The 19,128-nt window shown below is 43.1% G+C and overlaps 1 protein-coding gene across 1 annotated transcript in view; it reads left to right on the top strand.

Moving 5' to 3' along the window:
- The first annotated feature begins 762 nt into the window (after window positions 1-762).
- F10 (coagulation factor X) overlaps window positions 763-19,128 on the top strand; it is a 63,218-nt gene continuing 44,852 nt past the window's right edge. The window contains exons 1-4 of the mRNA XM_033950459.1: window positions 763-1,060; window positions 10,062-10,222; window positions 14,546-14,570; window positions 18,170-18,283. Coding sequence (XP_033806350.1) covers window positions 991-1,060; window positions 10,062-10,222; window positions 14,546-14,570; window positions 18,170-18,283 — 370 coding nt within the window. The 5' untranslated portion in view covers window positions 763-990. The remainder of the gene's footprint in view (window positions 1,061-10,061; window positions 10,223-14,545; window positions 14,571-18,169; window positions 18,284-19,128) is intronic.

The raw sequence follows: 19,128 nt of genomic DNA, 5'->3' as shown, positions 1-19,128 counted from the left end.
ATAATGTTCATTCCACAATACAAAAGTTTTCAGTAAAAAGTCATGTTTTCAATAGCTTACGAAAATCTTTGCCAGCGCAAGCAACTTCTCCGGCCTGCTGATCGCGCCGGCCTGGTTCCCCTCTGAATTCACTTCCTGGTCATGGGGCCAGGAAGTGATGTCAGAGAGAAAGCCAACGCTGGCACGAGCAGCAGAGAAGCTGCATGCGCTGGTGAAAATTTAAAGAGGTATAGGGGAAGGGAGGGCACAAGGGTGGCATGGGGACAGGGAAGGGGCGGGTAGGGCAGGGAAGGAGCAGGGGGTGGAGAGGAGGGCGTGGGGGGGAAGCCACCGCCCTGGGCACCTCCTACCCTCGTTATTCATGCACTTTTTTGACTTGCCATGCAACTTTCTTTTCAAATTAGTCCTGTTACTGCTGTAATTGTCTATTGCCTTTGTTTGACTTATTTTCACTGTACACCGCTTTGGGTGAATTTCTTTAGAATGCAGCTAATCCTAATAAATATAGTGCCACCACTTATCAAGGCATCAACTCTGGCAGGCATCTTCTAAAAATAATCCGATCATCACTGCTGCTGAAAATTGATATGTTAGATCATTTCACCCTTTACATTTTGCCCAGACTCCTAGCTCTGTATTTTGGTCGAACAGTCTTACACTTCTGTATGCCTGGTTAGCCCGGATTTGACCTGTGTCCTTGCTGCAATGTTTGAAAGCTCTGCTTTTTTCTGATCTGATAACACCGAACCAGATTTGCATGGGCAGGCTGACGGATGAGGCTCTCATAAAGTTCCCACAATAAGCAGCTGCAGGCAAAATACAGTACAATTGTTTCCACTCCACTAAACTGTGCCTGGTTCCTTTAAAACGACTTGTTCTGAGGAACAAGACAGGAAATCTCTGGCCATTAAGCCTTTGCCTTTTTGTGTGCGTGTGTGTTGTTCTGCCGTTCTGAAAGGATAGAGAGGATTGATTTTTTAACAAAACAGGATGGGCAGACATTTATGGTCAATATTGCTATGCAGTTTGCTCGTGGTTCTCCCACAGGCAGAAAATTACGGTAAGAACATTTAATTCTTAATCTGGACATAATCTCTCTATTATGCGTCTCTGTACAGTGCTGCGTGCATTATACAAATGATAATGATGGTCTTATTTCCTTAAACTTGCTATTGTTGTAGTGATTTTTCTTTTTTAAATTTGGATGCAAGTTGTGGTTTCAGGAATTTTTTTTTTAAGTGCATGATCCTTGTTTTGAAAGCCTAATGCTGTTTTCTACTCACATTCGCTGGGGCAGGGCACTCTGAAAGAGGTGCTCAAGCACTGATGCAACAAAACCATCGTATTTGTTCTTTAAAAAAAAACAAAAAAAAAAAAACTAGAGCATAACCTGGTTTAATAAACTGTAGAAATAAGTTCATTTCTCCAGGTACCCCTTAAAAAGGTATCAACTGCAAATTTTTGTTGAACCTTTTGGTTTAGTTACCTATGCAAGTGGATGAACAGGGCTACCAAAACACTTTGAGGGGCATAATCGAAAGGGACGTCTAAGTCCGTTTACGTCCATTTCGCAAGTCATTCAAAGTAAAAAACAGTTTAAGACACATTTTTGAAACTTACGTCCAACTTTTTTTTGTTTCAAAAATCGTCTAATTATACGTCCTGCCGATCTGATCGTCCAAGCCGCTAAAACGTCCATCTTTATACCACATTTTTGTCCAAGTCCAAAACGTCTAGAACAAGCCCTCTTGGATGTGGGAGGGGTCTGCAAAGTGATGGACGAACACCCAGACATGCCACCTAAATAGTGGGGCACTGCTGTAAACTTCACAAAAAGGGTGCCATGGCTTCTCCTCCCTACAGCTCCCTTATAGGTCATGGTGTGCCCCCCAAACCATCTCCAAAATCCCCTAGACCCACTTATCTACCACCCCAATAGCCCTTATGGCTGCAGGAGCCACTTATATGCCAGTACAAAAGGGTTTTGGGGGTGTATAGGAGAGTGCACGTTTCAGCATCAATGCAGTGATTACAGGGGCTTATGGGCATGGGTCCTCCTCTTCATGAGTCCCTAATCCACCCTCAAGATGACTTAAGCTGCCTCTGTGCTGGATGACTAGGCTTTACTATGCCAGGCGGCCAGATGATGATGATCTGGAGGCTGAATTTTAAAGGTGTGATTAATATTTTTATGGGGGTGAGGTGGTCGGTGATCACTGGGGTAATGTGTGGGGGTCTGTTTTAGGTGTTTGCAGTGCTGTATAACTTTCGGTTATACATGCTGTACGACTAAGTCTAAGCCGGCCCACGTCCCGCCCTCGACACTCCTTCCGAAACGCCTCGTTTAGCTTTGGTCGTTCAGCAGCACTATGCAGGCCTAGGTCATTTAAAAATACGTCCAAAACCCATTTTCATTATTGGCACTTGGACATATTTGGGAAATGTTCGTCCAAGTGCCAACTTAGGCCGGTTTTTTGATGTTTTTCTCTTTCGATTATGAGCCCCTTTGTGGCCACTGTTAATATTATTCTTGAGATATCACGTTAGAGTGGTATATCAGCTCTTTCTGATCAATTCCTTAGAAGCTTCAAATGAACTTTTTGTATTTAAAGTACTGGCTTGATAGAGAACAAAGCCAGCTTGGTGCAGGAAGTTGATAAGTGAGGATGATTGTTTTAGGCCACAGGTGTCGAAGTCGGTCCTCGAGGGCCGCAATCCAGTCGGGTTTTCAGAATTTCCCCAATGAATATGCATTGAAAGCAGTGCATGCACATAGATCTCATGCATATTCATTGGGGAAATCTTGAAAACCCGACTGGATTGCGGCCCTCGAGGATCGACTTTGACACCCCTGTTTTAGGCCCTGCATTTTGAAAGGCCCCATGCTCAAAAACTAGTCCCACTCCGGGCAAGTCCATTTCATTTATTTAGTCAATTTTCTATACCATTCTCCCAGAAGAGCTCAGAACGGTTTTCATGAATTTATTCAGGTACTCAAGCATTTTTCCCTGTTTCTCCCAGTAGACTCACAATCTATCTAATGTACCTGAGGCAATGGGAGGATTAAGTGACTTGCCCAGGATCACAAGGAGCAGCATAGGTTTGAACCCACAAACCCAGGGTGCTGAGGCTGTAGCTTTAACCACTGCACTCTCCCCTCTATGGCAGCTGTTAAACAATTCTACCATCTCTAATCCTCTCAACAGCAGGAGGCAGCAGAGAGTAATCTTCCAGCTGCTGTTGCTTCCTTCTAACTTCTAAACACCTGGAACCCACATAATACACCTTGTCCAAAAAGGTATATCAAATCCCAATAACACCGTGTTCAAAAGTGAGATGAAAGCCAGCAGAGGAGGCAACAAGTAAGAACTGCTGATTGATCTGCTCTTGCCTTTTAAGTGGAGAAAGAAAGAGAACAATAAAGATTTGGGAAGAAAGGGAATAGATGGGGGGAGAGGTAGAAAAGTATCAGTAAGTGAGAGAGGGAGAGAAGCCACAGTGAGTGGGGCTTACCCTAGCTGAAATGGGTCCCCCTGAATATGCCACCTTTCTTCTACCTCTTCCAAATCCATTTTTGTCTTTTCTTTCCTCTTACCCACTCCATTGATGCATCCCTCTCTCTATCTTTCACTCCTCCCCTCTACTGGTACTGTTCTTCCTCTCCTCCACTGGAATCTTTCTCTTTCTCCCATCTAAAATTCCAACCCTCCTCCTCCATCCCCCCCCCCCCAAAAAAAAAAAAAATCCACACAGTAACAGGAGAACAGCCAGCACTTCTAACCTGTTGTTGCCTGCTGTGCAAGTTTCTATCTGACCTTTGAGCATAGGAGTATTTTACATTCAGACCTCAGATAAAAGCTGGCAGAGGAGGCATCAGCAGGTTAAGAGGGACACTTATGAATGCCCAAGGCCACTTCGAGTGGAAACCATGCCCACACTAGCCTTGGGCATCCGTAAGCATCCCTATGCATCTCCATAGGTGCAGGACTCCTGATTCGCTCTTCTGAGCAGGTGCCAGGCACAGGTCATAGTTTATTAAAATTTGATAAAATGCTTCTCCTGGATAAAAATTTAAATATGAAGTATTTAATTTGATCTGGGGCCCGTTGACATCCTTTGTTAATTCAACATAGTTTCTTGGTTTTCAAATTTTTTCTTTATTTTTATACATATCCAAGATGGGGTGGGTGGGGGGGGGATATATTTTTCGGTTCATTTCTTGATCAAGTTGTTGGATGGGAGGGGAGGGATATTTATTATCTTCTTTGTTATTGATGGAATTGAAGTGCTTATTTTGTAACGAATATATGTATAATTTATGGCACTTTGTATTAGTTTTGAAAATTAATAAATATCTATAAAAAAAAAGAATTAAATATTAATAGGGAACAAACAACAAATAGTAAACATAGACCTTCCAAGACTGACAAACTTGGTTGGGGATACGACATGAAAACAAGAGAAAAAAAGGGGAGAACTACAATTTGTTAAGAAAGAGCACATAAAAGAGAAGAACAGTAGGGAGGATGTAACAGGTCATATGATAATAAAGTAAAAAAAATGATAAATCAATTGTAGGCATCTTTAAAAAGAAAGCATTTTAAACTACTCTTGAATTTATCTGTTTTGTTCAGCTCTACGGTGTAAGGGGAGGAAGTTCCAAATTAAAGGGGCAGTAACTGAGAATATAAGAGTACGACGGGTGCTAATTATTTTTAAGAACGGAACATTAAGGGCTCCTTTTACAAAGGTGCGCTAGTGTTTTTAGCACACGCACTGGTTTAGCGCATGCTATAGTGCGTGCTAGCCGAAAAACTACCGCCTGCTCAAGAGGAGGCAGTAGTGGCTAGCGCACACGGCATTTTAGCGCGTGCTATTCTGTGCGTTAAGGCCCTAACGCACCTTTGTAAAAGGAGCCCTAAGAGATTGTTGCAAAGCTGATCTTAAGGTTCTGGGGAAATTGTATGGAATTAATAATCTATCTATAAATGCAGGAGCATTACTGGGGCTTCTCCGCACAAATAGCATGCATATAATTTGCATGCTATTGTGCTGTGCATCACCCGGTAAATTAAAATTAGAGAATGACACGGTGACAAAATTCATCACCGTTCCCGTCCCTGCGGATAACTGCTGGAAATAATCCCATGTCATTTTCTAGTGTCTATTTCAACCTCAGTCCTTCTACACCAGCATTCTTCAAAGCAAAGCTTGCGGGTCAGTGGTTGTGGCCATTCATACTCTGATTCTTATGTGAGCCAAGGATAATGAAGCCATTGTGGCATCACTGATGTGATTGGCTCTTAGGCACTGGTGGAATGAGGCATTATGGCATCACAATATCTGCTCTGGATACCAGAGACTGTCATTCTGTAGTGTCTGTTTCAACCTCGGTCCTTCTACACCAGCATTCTTCAAAGCAAAGCTTGCAGGTCAGTGGTTGTGGCCATTCATACTCTGATTCTTCCCTCTCTCCTTAAAGAATGACATGAAGATGGTTTCCCACGGTTATCCGCGGGGACGAGAACGGTGATGAATTTTGTCACCATGTCATTCTCTAATTAAAATCACTCCCAACACAGTATTTTTTTACCAAGTTGCCAGAGCTTAGTGCATCAGGCATTTAGAGATATATCCCACCTTCCCTCCGTTGACTCTCTTTTCTCTTTCCTATCAAATTCTGTAGTTTCAGATTCTCCCTTCCCATCTACTGTCATACCTGCCTTCCCCTCTCTTTCTTTTTCTTTTTTTTTATAATAAATCTTTATTAATTTTCAAATATTAACAGTGCACCTCACAGGAATAAAAACATATAACAAATCAAGAAAAGCACATTCAACATCAAAATCAAATACAGTAAAACCTTGGATTGCAAGTAACTTGGTTTGCAAGTGATATTTGGTATGGAAATGAGAGCAAAAAGTCAGATTTCTGCCAACAACAATAAATTATTACTTATAATGACTGGTGTTGCCATTCAACAAATTACATATAATTGGAAGGATTGGAGTAGATTCAATTATAATTTTTGGTGGAACTCTTTATGTCATATCTATAAAATGGAAAGATTTATTGCAATACAGCGAGGATATTTCAGGAAATTTCAGGATGTGTGGAAACCATTAACAAAATATTGTACGGATTAGTTGACATTGTTTCCCTTAAATTTATCAGTTTAATAGTGAAGGGGGGGATATTTTAATATTACATATTCTATAAAATAATGGAATACATGGTAGGGAGGGGTGGGAAGGGGGAGGGATAAGAGTTTATGTATTATACCAATGATAGTTTTAAGTGATGTATTTATTGTTAATTTGATTGAACATATATAAAACTTATTATAATTTTGAAAATGAATAAAGAGTTATAAAAAAAAAAATTTTTAACTTGATATACAAGCATTGTCTTGCAATACAAGTACATACATCATCAGAACTGAACCGATGGTTCTTCTCTCTCTGACACTGCAAGAGTGTAGTGACTTCTAAACAAGCAATGTCTTGCAATATGAGTACATACAGTATACACGCGTCACATCATCACAACTGAGCTGATGGTTCTTCCCTCTCTGACGCTGCAGGAGTGTAGTGACTGTTCTAAATCTTGTAATACGAGTACATACAGTATACACGTGTCACATCGCCACTGAGCTGATGGTTCTTCCCTCTCTGATGCTACAGGAGTGTAGTGACTGTTCTAAACGAACGAGGTCTTGCAATACAAGTACATACAGTATTTTGTATTAAAGTTTTTGGGTTGTGGAATGAATCGTCTGAGTTTCCATTATTTCCTATGGGGGAATTCGCTTTGATATACAAGTACTTTGGATTACAAGCATACTTCTGGAACGAATTATGCTCGCAAACCAAGGTCTTACTGTATTTTATCCCCCTCCCCCCCCCCCCAATGGATTAAACAATAACACAAATGTATATTCTCTTTCAATAATCTCCCCTTATGTAAAATAATACAATAGTATACTAAACCCCTCCCTCCCTCCCACCCTGGATGTGTATGGAAATTGCACAGAAATTAGAGACAAAAACAACTACAGAGAAGTAATAAAAGATGTCAACGGCCTCCAAACCAGTTTGAATATGTTACTATGCCCCAGCATTTCAGCATTCATGTTTTCATACCTATAACTGGAGCATTTGTTCGCCCACCAAAAAGGAAAAGTGAAGCGATCATAATTTTTCCAATTACATGTTATCATCTGCTTAGCTACCCCAGTCATAATTAGGAAGAGTTGGCATTTGTAATGATCCATGGGGGGATTAATATGTAATAATGTGCCACATATTACTGCTTCATAAGTCAATGGAATTGATGACTCAAGAACAACATTCATCTGTCCCCATATCGATTCCTTCCCCTCTCTTTCTGTCCTTCATGCTATCCATTAGAAATGTAAGCTGCTCAGATATGTGCAGGAAAACGAGTATTAAACTTGAAACTTGAGGAGTTTCACTACTTCTAAGGGGAATGCTTTTTTCTAACTCTGGTTTATGTAATAGCTGGCTTCACTCACTGATGGGTAGAAGTTCATGGGCATGTTCTAGGGTACAGATGGAAAGCTTTCCATTAATACAGTGAACTCTGGGAATTTTTTTTTTTTTAAAAATGGACAAAACAAGCAAAGACAAACAGAGCAGGAAGAAAACAGCCGACAGAATTAGAGAAAGAATAGTTGAAGTTAAAGACTACACTCCTCTGACACACAGGAAAGATTTCCAGATATTTCATGGCTAACCTCCCAGTGTGGGAGTCAGTAAGACATACTGTCTGTATGATTGGAGAAAACAGTCTGTGCCATGGCATGACACATTATGGAATTAATGGTCTAATCAACAAACAGTGTGCTCTATATATACAGAGCCTTGAATGAGAGCCAAACTGTCCTGTACAAACCCAGAAAAGCAATCAAAACCCTAGAGGAATTGCTAATAGGCAAGGGAGGGAGCATAGTGGCGTAGAGAGGGAAGATGCTGGGCCTGGGGGAGGAGAGAAGCTGGGCATGGGGGAGCATAGTATGGGGTGATGCTGAGCTTGAGGGAGGTACACTGCAACTGTCACTGTTGCCTTCAAACACAAGCTACTTCTCAAAAAACCCTCACTGGACCCCTCCTGCCTGTCCAGCTATCGCACTATCTCTCTCCTTCCGTTCCTATCCAAGATACTCGAGCGTGCTATTCTCCATCGCTGCCTGGACTTCCTTTCAACTCAACAGATTCTCGATCCTCTACAATCTGGTTTTTACCCCCTACACTCCACAGAGACTGCCCTCACTAAGGTCTACAGTGACTTGTTCATGGCCAGGTCTAAGGGCCTTTATTCTATCCTTCTTGACCTGTCTGCTGCCTTTGATACTGTAAATCACAGTTTACTCCATGATACACTGTCCTCGTTTGGATTCCGTGAATCTGTCCTCTCCCGGTTTGCCTCCTACCTTTCCCAACGCATCTTTAGTATGTGTTGGTGGGTCCTCTTCTTCTGCTACCCCGCTAGCGATTGGTGTACCCCAGGATTCTGACTTAGGACTTCTTCTCTTCCCTCTCTCTACACCTCTTCCCTTGGTGCCCGATCTTCCATGGCTTCCAGTATCATCTATACGCTGATGACTCCCAGATCTACCTCTCTACAGCTGAAATTTCACCTAAAGTCGAATGGGGAAGTCGCATCATTGAAATGGGCTGGCCTAGCAAAGGCCCCGAGGCTGTAAATGAAAACCGCGTCTAAATTAATCCTCGCAGCAGCTCTCTGACCAAGTTAAAAGCACACTGAGCTGCCGCTGCTGTTCCGGGGGTGCAGAGAAGATGTGGAAGGCAGGAGTCCAGGGAGCTATGCAGTGAGAGGCAAGTCAGCTGGCCGGCACTTCTCTTCCTCCTCTGTGAGCCGCAGCACACTTGGAATCTCAGGAGGCACACAGTTTGCGATACACTGGGTTAGAGAATTGGGGTTGTTAGGTGGGATTAGGCATCTGTTAGAATAGATGTGATTCTATATAAGCCGCCTGTGTGCAATTCTCAAAAGCCGCTTAGGTGGCTGCTGAGACCAGGCGTCCTATACAGAATCAGGCCCTTGATCTCTGATTTCACATTGCTTCTTTTATTATTTGTTATATTAAAGCTCAATGCCCATTATTCGTATGTGGTATTCATATTTGGCCAAATATATATTTTTCACTATTTGTATTTGACCTTATAGTATAACAGTCTATTTCCTACAGCTCTACCTATCTAGATATTGATCTGAATATTGATAGTACTAAGATAGGTAATGCTGCTTAACACATACCAAAAATTACAAAGACTATGGGATACTCGATGAAGTTACAGGGAAATACTTTTAAAACCAATAGGAGGAAACAATTTTTCACTCAGAGAATAGTTAAGCTCAGCAACACATTGAAAAAGGTTGTGGTAAGAGCAGATAGTGTAGCTGGTTTTAAGAAAGGTTTGGACAAGTTCCTGGAGGAAAAGTCCATAGTCTGTTATTGAGAAAGATATGGAAAAAGCCTCTGCTTGTCCTGGATCAGTAGCATGGAATGTTGCTACTCCTTGGGTTTTGGCCAGGTACTAGGGACCTGGATTGGCCACCTTGAGAAAGGGCTACTGGGCTTGATGGACCATTGGTCTGACCCAGTAAGGCTATTCTTACGTTCTTATGTAAGTTATTCAGTGTTGGTTAGTTTCCTGGTGCTAGTGCTGAATACCTGGATACTGATTTTTAAAAAAACCTGTGGTATCTAACACTTTGGCCATCATTGTTGAATATTGCTTTGAGAGTGTCTGAGATTAATGCTGACATGGTAAATTTCAATGATAGTGTGAACTCCATGTACAAGCAGCCAGGGGATGTGATCTTCAGCTGTGCAACATGTCACTGAGTCCTTTTGCTCTTAGAGGAGAAGCCAAAAGAGACCATTACAATAAGATACTCTAATATCCATGTGGTATATGTGGTATTTCACTAAAATCAGGCCTTTGATTTTTTTAATTAGAAAAAAATGGGATTTCGAACTGCAGTGTAATTCTATACATTTCTATTTCTTCTAGTTTTCGTAAAGCAAGAAAATGCTAATAATGTCTTGAGGCGAACGAAGCGTGCCAATTCAGGATTTGAGGAGTTAAAAAAAGGAAACCTCGAGAGAGAATGTATGGAGGAACAGTGCTCCTATGAAGAGGCCAGGGAAGTCTTTGAAAACCCCGACGAAACCGTAAGGTCACATCCTATAATCAGAGGTTCTTAACCAATGGTGCCCACATCCCCAAGGATTGCAGGATTAGGTTACAGTGTTCAGAGAAGGGTCTCAAAATATGAGGCTGCCAATAGTCACTAATGGACAGGTGGTTTAGGAAGGGGGAGTATGAGGGTTTCATTGATCAGTTAAAGGGGTACAGGAACCAAAAAAAAGGTTGTCTTGGTTATAAATCCTAGGTGAAGGTGAAATCCTAGGAACCTAAGCCATCCTAAAGCCTTTATACTACACTTCTTCACATATTCATAAGTGCATTGAAACACCTTTCATATTATTTATTTACTTTTACAATTTTTTTTTTTTTTAGTTCAAAAATGTTTTATTAAGTTTTATTTTTACAATTTAAGTACAAGATTGCTCTTGACCTTGAAACACAGAAAGTAACAAAAAATATATAGGCACCATTTCAGGAAAGTATACATTCTTTCTTAAACTACAAAAAAAAAAAAAGCAGGGGGACAAAAGCTGTGGCTATATCCTGATGTAACTAATGTTATTACCTTACATGTGTTCTATCCTATAACCACTGGAATTCCTTCCCCCTTCTCCCTTGTCCCCACGAGTTTATCAATTGTCGTCCTGTTGTCTTTGTTTTAACTTACAGTATGGCCTTCCCCTTTTTTAAAAAAATTGTACACCGCTTAGAAAGCAAGTCTGTATAACAACTTCAGATATTATGGCTAGAATAGCAAGCAGGTCCTTGGAATAGCCTAGTGGTCAGTGCAGTGAACTATAGAGAAGGGAGACCCAGGGGCATATCCCACTCTAACTAGCACACTTGTAGTGGAATGTGCAAGCCCTCCAAAACCCACTAAAACCTACTATCAGAGCTGGTTTTAGACAGGGCAGAAATTAAGAAGGGGGCCCCTGATATCCTCTCCTCCCTGCCCCCTCCCTCAGTCTCCCCACTTGCCATTACTTCCACACATTCAAACAACTTTAAATGACTTCTTCACACACAAAATATGGCCAGACCTTTACCAAATACAGAACTGGGAATCCCAAGAATTTAAACTCAGCAAGAGAAATAAAGAGAGATATTTTAGTCTTTGTACTGAACACATAGGGGTCCTGGGCCCAGTATCTCCTGAAATTAGACACCTCCCTTTCTGGTGGGTATCCTGAAGCCCTGCCAGTTGAAGACCACCTCCTAGGGTTACCAGATTTCTTCCCTGAAAAAAAGAGGACGCGTGGCCCTGCCCCATCCCACTCCCAGTCATGCCCTGTTCCGCTCCAGCCCTGACCCCACACAAACCTCATCTTGTTTTCTACAAGTCCAAGTTGTGGCCGGAAGGCCTTTGAGCATGCACAAATTCAATGCAATGATGTTATACGCATGTGCCCATGCATGTGACATCATCGCATCGCATCTGCGCATGCTCGGAGGCTGTCCAGACGTGGCCCCAAACTCAGGGCCTTTCAAAACCCAAAGTGCCAGGTTTTGAAATCCGTCCAGGCATCCAGACAATCCTCTGAAAAGAGGACATATCCGGGTTCTCACTACCACCTCCTCTGGTCTGGCAGCCAGCAATCTCCAAGTTCTGCAGCTAATATCAATGTTCCCAAGCTGCCACAAGCTGCAGAGTAGAGAATGACACAGGGACCGTTTACCGCAGTAAACCACGGGTCACCGCAGTAAATCCGCAGGAATGGAGACATTTGCAACTGGTTTACCACAGGAATGGGGACAAGACCTTTCACCGCCCCGCAGAAATGGGGACAAGACCTTTTACCACCCCGTGGGAGCGGTGAAAAGTTTTACTCCTGTGGTTAAAAAAATTGTGCCCGTATCAGACTTGGCATCTTCTCCCCAGCTCCTCTTGCACCTATTTTACCTTCAGGAGCCAGCCATGCCACGATGAAGACAGAAGGAATCTAAAACCAAAGCCTGAGACCAGTGTGATTTGAAGAATAAAATTACCAGACAACAAAAAGAAAAAAAAAATTATTTTATATTTTGTGATTAGAATATTTCAGATTAGAAATATGTATCCTGCTAGAGCTGGTATTAGACATAACTGGGGACCGCAAAGTCTAGGCTGTGCTTCTTTAGCTTCCAGCTGGCTTAGGGCTCTCTCTCTGACCAGGGGGCAGTTGCCCTAGTTGCACTCCCCTAACATTATTCTTGCCATGTGTGACTAAAGTATTCTGTTAGCTTGATTTTTCTATGTAGCATTCTGTAGTAATTTGGTTTGTTCAGTTTTCACAATAGTGAAGGGGATATTTGTGAAAGAGAGGGTAGATGGGTTTTGTTGATCCTTGCTTTGTATTATTTGTGTTTATAAAATGACAATTGTACAGAATATTGTCTCTCTTTATACTTCAATAAAATAAGTTCAGTATAAAATCATAACTATTCGAGGCTTATGCGAATGGGATCTGACAGTTTGCAGGGCGGGGACAGGGACTGAGCTCATGGGGACAGGGCAAGGATGGGGACTGAGCTAGCGGGGACGGGGCAGGAAAGGGATGAGCTCATGGGGATAGGGCAGGAACGGTGATAAATTTTTTTTCCCTGTGTCATTCTCTACTGCAGAGCTTAGAGAATTCTGACTAATGGACTGGATGAAGAGGTCTTCAGCTGATAGGGCTTTGGGAAACCCATTAGCTTAGGTATTTATATTTTGCATTGGACAAGGGGGAGGGTAGGGAGAAAATTTTGGTACTCAAGGCCATTGCCACCACTCCCTATCCCCTCCCATCAGCTGTCTGCTAAACCAGTGAACACAGTATAAAGATCTGTGATAAACATATCCCAAAGCTAACATATTCTGGTTAATCAATTTAAAATAAAACACTTTTTTCTACCTTTGTTGTCTGGACATTTTATTTTTCTGTCATTTTGATCCCATTTTATCACTTCTACTTTCTTGCATTTTCTGATAATTCTCTTTCTTGTAGTTGCTGTCCATATGTCTTTTCTCCTCTCTCTTGTCTTGTTTCATTCCCACACACCTCCTGTCTTTGACATAGTGATCTTTCTTTTTTGCTCTTCCCACCCTTTATTCTGTCTCTCCATGCACTCAGATTTCAATTTTCTTCTTTTTACTTTTCAGCTACCTTCCAACTTTCCATCTCCCTTTCTTATGCTCTAGCTCCCTCATTTCACAACTATGGACTAGATGCACTAAAGTCAGCGATCGTCATTAAACCTGTTTTCACAGCTTTAGCAACGATCACTTTTACTGAACCAATACACAAAACGACCCATCATGTGTTTTTCCCCTCAATCACCCATTTTCCAATCTGGTCATGCAAATTAGCTAAAACCCCATGCAAAGTAGCCAAGCGATTGATGCACTAACATCCCTTGGCTATTAAAAAAAAAAGGGGGGGGTTAGCGATCGGACCGACTGGTCTGTATTACTGTATTACTGGCAAGTATGTCTGGTTGTTTTTGTTTTTTTGTTTTCATTTTTTTTCCGATGGCACAGATATTTTACGTGTGTTACACATGCAAAATATCTGTCCCATTAAAAAAAAAAAAGTCCCCCACTGCCAATGACAGCCCTCCCCGATGACCCCCAACAAACACAACATGAGAGATATGGGATGGGAGGACATTTGGGAGGGGCCTTAGGCAACTGAACCAATCAGGGCCTTTGGCCCCTACTCTTGCATCACTTGATGCATCGGGGAGGGAAAGGCCCATCATTTAGGACTGGCAGATCCAGAGCAGGAGCCTCAAAATGGGCTTCCTGCTTCCAACTTTTAAAAAAGGTATGGGGGAGGTTGGGGGGGGGCATCCAATGACAGGAGGGTGTGGGCATCCCTCCTTCCATTTTGGGGGGGTTCGAGGGAAGGACCTTGGCTCGGGGGTGCCTGGTGCAGGGAGGGTGCGTGGCGCGGGGGCGTTCTGTGTGGCAGGAGGGCATGGGTGCCTAACTTTGAGCACCACATCAGTCTTATTGTGGCGAGGGCACCACATTTCTCTGTAGCGGATATTTCATATATATGTGTGAGACAGACCTGATCCCATCATTGCATGGCACATAAAGAACTGTCTTTCCAATTTCTAAGAATTAACTTGAGCGCAATACTGAGTACAAGATCCAATAATTTTGAACTATGAACAAAAACTTTTTTCAACATTCATTAAGACTGATTTTTTTTTTCCCAACTTGAACTCTTCTGTAGAAATATTCTACAGCTTTATCGCTACATCTGCTGATTTTTTTCTGTCCTTATACTTACACAAGTAAATAAAACTTAGGCATATTTCATGTCTGAAGTTTACTGTTTAAATATCTAATCTGACTCTAATTCTGTTTCTTCCCTCAGAATAAATTCTGGAATACCTATGTAGGTAAGAAAACTTTAAAGCTGCCTTATGAAGCTCTTCTAAACATGTTATACAATGCTGTGATGTTTGGATATTTATGGGTCAGTTTTCAAAACTGGGGGGTCTGATAACCGCTGGACAACATGAGATTGGGTGTTTCTTACAGATTTTTGAATTCCAATCACAGAACTGATGACACTAAGGGGTCCTTTAATTAAAGTGTGCTAACCGATTTAGCACGCGCTAATGCTAAGGTGCCCATAGGAATATAACGGATGTCTTAGCATGTAGCGTGCGCTAAATCAGATAGTGCACCTTAATAAAAGGACTCCTAAAATTTTGTATCACTTATGGTTTTTCCAGAAATGTATTACAACACACATGCATCAACAAGACAATGCTAGCAAATGAATGACATTCAGTCTAAATATATTATGACATAATTTAGCTCTATTTATGTATTTCTTCTGGGTGGTGCTAAGAGTAATTCTAGTCAGCGCCTAATTTTTGTCTCGATTGCCAACTTTAAAGCCGAAATACAGTTCATGAATCTTCTTCACCAATGGAGTCATAGTAAAATGGATTTGCATACGGTGGCGTAGCCAATGGAGGCTCGTGTTTTGTTTAAGTTGGGTTGCTTTTGCTATAAGGTTAGGTATGGTACCGTTCCATTTTGTATGGTTAATAGATTCTCTCTAGCATCGTATAAAAATAGTAGAAAATCTCATGCCCTGTTTACTTTCCCATCAGTACAGGGCTGTAAAAACAAGAAATTTCCGGACCATACTTTAGCATTCCAAGCAACTTCATATGTCAGAGAATTTCAATTGTTATTGCTTGGGGCCTGTTCATATAAACATTTCAGAACTCAACTGAAAACTTATCTCTTTTCAAAATACTTGGTTAAATAATTTCTTTCTGTCATTCTTAAATTGTCTCTAGTTTATAATCTTTTGTAAACCGCGTAGAACTTATGGCTACGCGGTTAAGAAGCATGATGTTATGTTATGTAGCAAGGGTGAGCTGTCTTATCAAGTGCATACAGTGGTGGAGCAAGGATGAGTGGCGCAAGTGGTGGTACCCCACCATGCGAATGCACCTCTTCGCCTACCTTTTTTACTTCAGCGCGAGCAGCCACCAACTTACTGCCCGTATCATCAGCTTCGGCGCTCTCTCCGACGCCACTTCCTAGGTGCAGGTCTCGTAAGTGACGTCAGAGCGAGCGCCAAAACTGAAGCAGGTAGCAAGTTGGTGGCTGATCACACTAAAATTAAAAAGGTACAGGGGAAGGGAAGGGGCACGCCTGCAGCAGGGGGAGGATGGGTGCCAGCGCCCCAAGGAAGTTGGCGCCCAGGATGGACCACCCCCCTTACTTATGCCACTGTTTGCATACTGTTTACTGGAAATAGTACGTGCAGTTTCACCTCAAGCAGATTAATTGTGGATATTCTGAAAGCCTGAGGACTGTGTTAAGAATCCCTGCTGTGACATCATGCATCATCACTGCAAAAAAAAGGGACATAGTAGCCCATGTTAATAATTTCTTCCCTAAGTGCTAAGCCATGGGAAAGCCATTCTGGCCCACTGATATATCTACAAAAATTGCTACAAGAGAGAAAGAATTCTCTACCTGCCATTTCATAAACTTTTCTGTGTGTGTGCTTAACTGAGAAGCCAATAAAGTACTGTATGTCCCGCGTGATTGTACGTGGTGAGCGTGTTGTCGGGGCAGCGGCTGGCTTGGCTCAGGAGAGGAGAGGTCGTGCTTATGCTCGCACAGGATGGCGGCCGGCTTGGATCGGGAGCTGGGAGGCGCTGATGGACGGCAGAGGCATCGGCCGAAGCGGGAGGGCAGCCGCACGGCAGGTACCCAGCCGTGGGCCACCATTGCTGAGAGCTCGTTTATCGGGGCGGTGCTCGGTTTGCGAGACAAAAGTTTGCTGAGTGTTTTGCTTGTTTTGCAAAACACTCGCAAACCGCGTTACTCGCAAACCGAGGTTCCACTGTAATTATACAGGGAGACTCAAATCCAAAAATATAGAAGGGTATCAGAGACAATCAAGCCAAATTTTATCTGGGGTCACAAGACCTACTGAAACACATACTTCACATGGTCTAGAGTAGACCTTTAAACTCAGTCCTTTAACTCTTCTCAAAGCACAGCATTCGCAATTTCGATTATTTGCGGTTTTTAGCTTGCTGGCTTCTTCCCCCAAATTACATCAGCTTGCATAGAGAAATCGCTGATTCCAAACGTTTACAGAGAAAAATCGCTGATTCCCAGCACTTTCTTCACAGTGTTTTGCCTCTCCTTCAGGAACAAGCCAGGTCTCCCACCATGTTATTCGCAGTTTCACCATATTCACGATGTTTTTAATAGAAAAAAGAGAATAACATATGAAAAGTTATTTGCGTTTTTTTCTGTATTCGCGGGTCTGTTAATCCCCTATCACAGCGAATATGGAGGGAGAAGTGTACTGTACTGAAAACGACTCAGGGACCAAGTACAAAATACAATTTTGGGGGGAGGGGGCCCAGGGGTGGACTTGGGAGGTCAAGCATTTCCTCTCAGCACTTCTCTCCCCGAACCCCACCTCCTTCCACTTCCTCCTCCCCCCCTTCTCCACCCCAACTCATAGCTTCACTGGCAGAGATGTCAGAACTGAGTATATGTGGAATGGCCAGCAGCATCTGCAGCTGAAGCACCCTAATGGTTTCCTCACTGTAGAGTAGAGAGTTGCGCGGGGACAGAAATCCCACCCATACCCGCCCGTCCCCGCCAGGATCCTCTCCGTCCCCACCCATCCCCACCAGGATCCTTTCCATCCCCACCCGTCCCCACCCATTCCCGCAAGGAATTACCTCCATCCCCGCACGTCCCCCAAAAAAGCAGCAATTACTTCTGACAGGATCATCAATTCCACAGTTTCTTTTGTGTTGCGCTGCTGTTTTCCTTGTGGAATCTCTTTGGTGGAACCCTTTTTTTGTTTTCTGTTCAGGTAATTAACTTATAAACCCCCTCTTTTACTAAGACTGACGTGTCCATTATATTATATGGACGAACCCTGCTTCCAAAGCCTTCCATCCCCATGGGAGTCCCATGGGCCAGAAGGGGGTCCCTTTGGGAGTCCCGTGGGTTAGGGGGGATTCCCGCAGGATCCGCGGGATTCCCATGCAAACTGCTACTGCGGAGGCAGCACAGATGGTGGCTTGGCCAGTTTAGCTCTTTACTTGTCGGTGCTTGGGCATCCCCAACATCATTCATCCGCTGCTGCAATTTTAGAGAGGTCCTGAGTCCAAAGTTGGGGGAGGGGAGAGGGATCATAGGACCCAAAGGCCACTCCCCTATGGCCTAAATGTTGATGCCCTGTTTATAGGATTAACCTGAAAGGCACCTGTGCATCTTTTATAAAACAGTTCCAGAACTGGTGCCCACTTGCCCTCCACATATAGGTGACCTGTTATAAAATTACCTCCTATATATTTTATGAAACTCTACACGTTATTGGTGCATATTTCAACAACAATCTAAAATGATCTCTGTGATGTCTAAATGCCCAAACATTATGGCTGCCTTTCGAAGCGAAAATCAATTTAAATGTTTTCACTCTGTATCTTTACAGACGGCAATCAGTGTGACTCAAACCCATGCAATTATGGAGGATCGTGCACAGATGGAATTGGTAGTTATACATGCATGTGTCTATCAGGATTTGAGGGCAGAAACTGTGAAATTGGTAAGCTACTTTTCTTATTACGCCTCTTTAGGGCTATCCCAAATATTATTCAGTTCGATTCAGCCCTGAAGAGTGCCCTGAATACATCTAATATAATAAAAGCCTAAACGCGCATGCGCACTCCCACCTGCGTGTTCCGTTTTCCATGTGCTGTAGGGCCCCACAGGTAGGAGTGCACATGTGCGCTTAGGCGGAGGCTGTCGGCAGCGGCGGTTCTTGGCAGCTGCAGGCCGCGACGGCTGTCGGCGGCTGCAGGCCACGGCGGCTGTCGGCGGAGGCCAGATGCGAGGTAAGGGGTGCTGCTGGACAGGGGAACAGACGAGGGGAGGGGAGAAAAAGGGAGGGAGGCCTGGACGAGTTACTGTGCTATGCCAGAACAACCGGGGTAACAGCAGGGCATGGAAAAGCTACAAAATAATTGCTTTACCAAGGATCATCTCTAGGGCAAAGGGTTTATTTGGAATGATTCAAGAAAACTTAAGGAAGGGAGGCCTACTACTGGACAGGGGGACAGGAAAGAGGTGCTGATGGACAGGGGAAGAGACGGGGGAAGAAAAAGGAAGGGAGGCCTACTGCTGGACAGGGGGACAGGAAAGAGGTGCTGCTGGACAGGGGGGAGATTAAAAAAAAGGGAGAAGGGCTGCTGCTGGATAAGGGGAGCAGTGAAGGGGTGGTGGTGGACATAGAGACTCTGAAATGGTTAAGGGGCTGGAGGAGTTGCCGTACAGTGAGAGATTAGAGAAACTGGGCCTCTTCTCCCTTGAAAAGAGGAGACTGAGAGGGGACATGATCGAAACATTCAAGATAATGAACGGAATAGACTTAGTAGATAAACACAGGTTGTT

This window comes from Geotrypetes seraphini, chromosome 6 (genome assembly GCF_902459505.1).
Source record: "Geotrypetes seraphini chromosome 6, aGeoSer1.1, whole genome shotgun sequence".
In the NCBI taxonomy this organism is placed as follows: Eukaryota; Metazoa; Chordata; class Amphibia; order Gymnophiona; family Dermophiidae; genus Geotrypetes; species Geotrypetes seraphini.
This window is presented reverse-complemented; position numbering and strand designations above follow the sequence as displayed.